Consider the following 2,205-nt stretch of genomic DNA (forward strand, 5'->3'; position numbering starts at 1 on the left):
ATCGTACAGACGTTCCGGGCGCTCGTCTTCTATGATCATATTATGCATGATCACACAAGCAGTCATCACCTCCCATAGTTTCTGCGTGCTCCAAGTATTAGCAGGATACCCAACGATGCCCCATTGAGATTGCAAAACACCAAAGGCACGCTCGACATCCTTTCTAGCACTCTCTTGTTTTTGGGCAAATCTTTTCCTTTTCTCTCCGACAGGGTTGGGTATTGTCTTAACAATAGTGGTCCACTGAGGATAGGTACCGTCACCCAAATAGTACCCTTTGTCGTAGTTGTGGCCGTTGATAGTAAAGTTCACCGGCGGGCTGTTGCCTTCGGCAAGCCTAGCAAACACCGACGAGCGCTGAAGCACGTTGATATCATTGTGTGATCCAGCCATGCCAAAGAAATAGTGCCAGATCCAGAGATCTTGAGACGCCACGGCCTCTAGTATGACAGTGCAAGCCTTGACATGTCCCTTATACTACCCTTGCCAAGCAGAAGGGCAGTTCTTCCACTCCCAGTGCATGCAGTCTATACTGTCAAGCATTCCCAGGAAGCCCCTGCTGGCATTCATCGCCAACAAACGGGTTGTATCTTCAGCTGTCGTCTCTCTCAAGTACTCAGGGCCAAACACAGCAATCACAGCCTTGCAGAACTTATACAGGGACTCTAGGCATGTAGACCCGCTCATACGGACGTGCTCGTCAATGAGATCGCCGGGCACCCCGTATGCAAGCATTCGGATGGCGGCAGTGCATTTCTGATAAGAGGAGAAACCAATCTTGCCGACGGCATCCTCTTTGCACTCGAAGTAGTCATCATAGCCGACCACTCCCTCTATAATACGGTTGAAAACATGCCTACTCATACGAAACCGGCGGCGGAATTTGTGATGTTTGAACAACGGGTTTGTTGTATCAAAGTAGTCCTTCCAGAGAAGGAAATGCCCGCTCTCTCGGTTACGATTCAGCGTCGGAAGATGGCCCGGAATGGAGCCACGGAACAACGGCCGCTGATTGTTGAGGTGGTGATGGACCAGCACAGCAGCCAATATCTTCTCCTCGTCGTCGGACAACGAATCGTCGGAGTCACAAAGGAAATTGTGGAAAAAGAACTCATCGGCGGAGTCCATTTTCCTACCTTGGCAAGCTGTCGAACAGCTGGCGGGCGTCGAAGAAGGAGACGGACGGCGAGGGGAGACGCGACGCACACATACCAGTTAGCTGCTCTGCCGGCGTCCGACGAGTGTGACGGCGTCCGATGAGCGTGCCGGTCGGATGTGGCGGGGGCGGCGAGGCGTCTTCTTGGTCGCGGGCGGCTGTGCTGTGGGGGAAGCGGCGGCGGGAACCAGTTTGCTCCCCGGCGGCAAAACGGCGGTGGGGGGCGACTGGGGGCAGGGGTGGCGTTGCTGGGCGGATGTGGAGGCGGCGGTAGCTGGAAGAGTCGCCAGCAAAAATGGGCGACGACGTCGGTGACGGAGAAGGCGGGGCGAGGGTTGCTTGTTCGCCGGGGGTGAAAGGGGAGGCCAATGTGCCATAGACCTGCGGGCCCGGGGACAGAAGTAGGCGAGCGCACGTGTCCGTCGCATGTCCGCGCCGACGCAAATTAGGCTTAAAAATGGATCAGAAATGGATCGTCCGCGGACGAAAAACGGACACACATCCGTTTGGGTCGACGCGTTGGGCCGTCTTTTCTGTCCATGCCGACCCAAACGGACGGCCGCGAACGAAATGGGTCGCCTCATTGGGGAGTTGATATGAACGAAGCTGTTACGCCGTGCAAAAAAGTTGCGGTCAGTCCTCTGTCGCTCCTTCATTGATTTGTACCGTGTGCTGTTACGCCGCCTGTCGCTCCTTCGTTGATTTCTACCATGTGCTGTTACACCATGCAGAAAACTTGTGGACTCCCATGTCACTCCTTCGTTGATCTGTACCGTCTGATAAATTGATAATGTTGATCTGTATTACGATTTGGACTACAACAATTTCTCAATTTTATATGAAATTAGTGAGGGCACAACTTCATGTTTTATCCCAAAAATTGATACCCCAAATTAGATATCGTGCAGATATTATATCACTCAGATTTAAATTTTCACCTTTGTGTGTGTATTTGCATAGTCATTATTAGAAGGGAGAGAGGGATTTGGTGAAATTGTTCTTGTGTATTGCTTGAGCCTCGTGGGCATATATATAGGAGTACATGATCT

At 52.2% G+C, this 2,205-nt stretch overlaps 1 protein-coding gene across 1 annotated transcript; it reads right to left on the minus strand.

The window, feature by feature from the left end:
* Window positions 1-477: 477 nt before the first annotated feature.
* On the minus strand, window positions 478-1,128 carry LOC147972037 (uncharacterized). Its single transcript, XM_087524211.1, has one exon. The coding sequence runs from the start codon at window positions 1,126-1,128 to the stop codon at window positions 478-480; it is 651 nt and encodes a 216-aa protein (XP_087380337.1).
* Between the last annotated feature and the right edge of the window lie 1,077 nt (window positions 1,129-2,205).

This window comes from Triticum urartu, chromosome 5A (genome assembly GCF_056163025.1).
Source record: "Triticum urartu cultivar PI428250 chromosome 5A, HENAU_Tu73, whole genome shotgun sequence".
In the NCBI taxonomy this organism is placed as follows: Eukaryota; Viridiplantae; Streptophyta; class Magnoliopsida; order Poales; family Poaceae; genus Triticum; species Triticum urartu.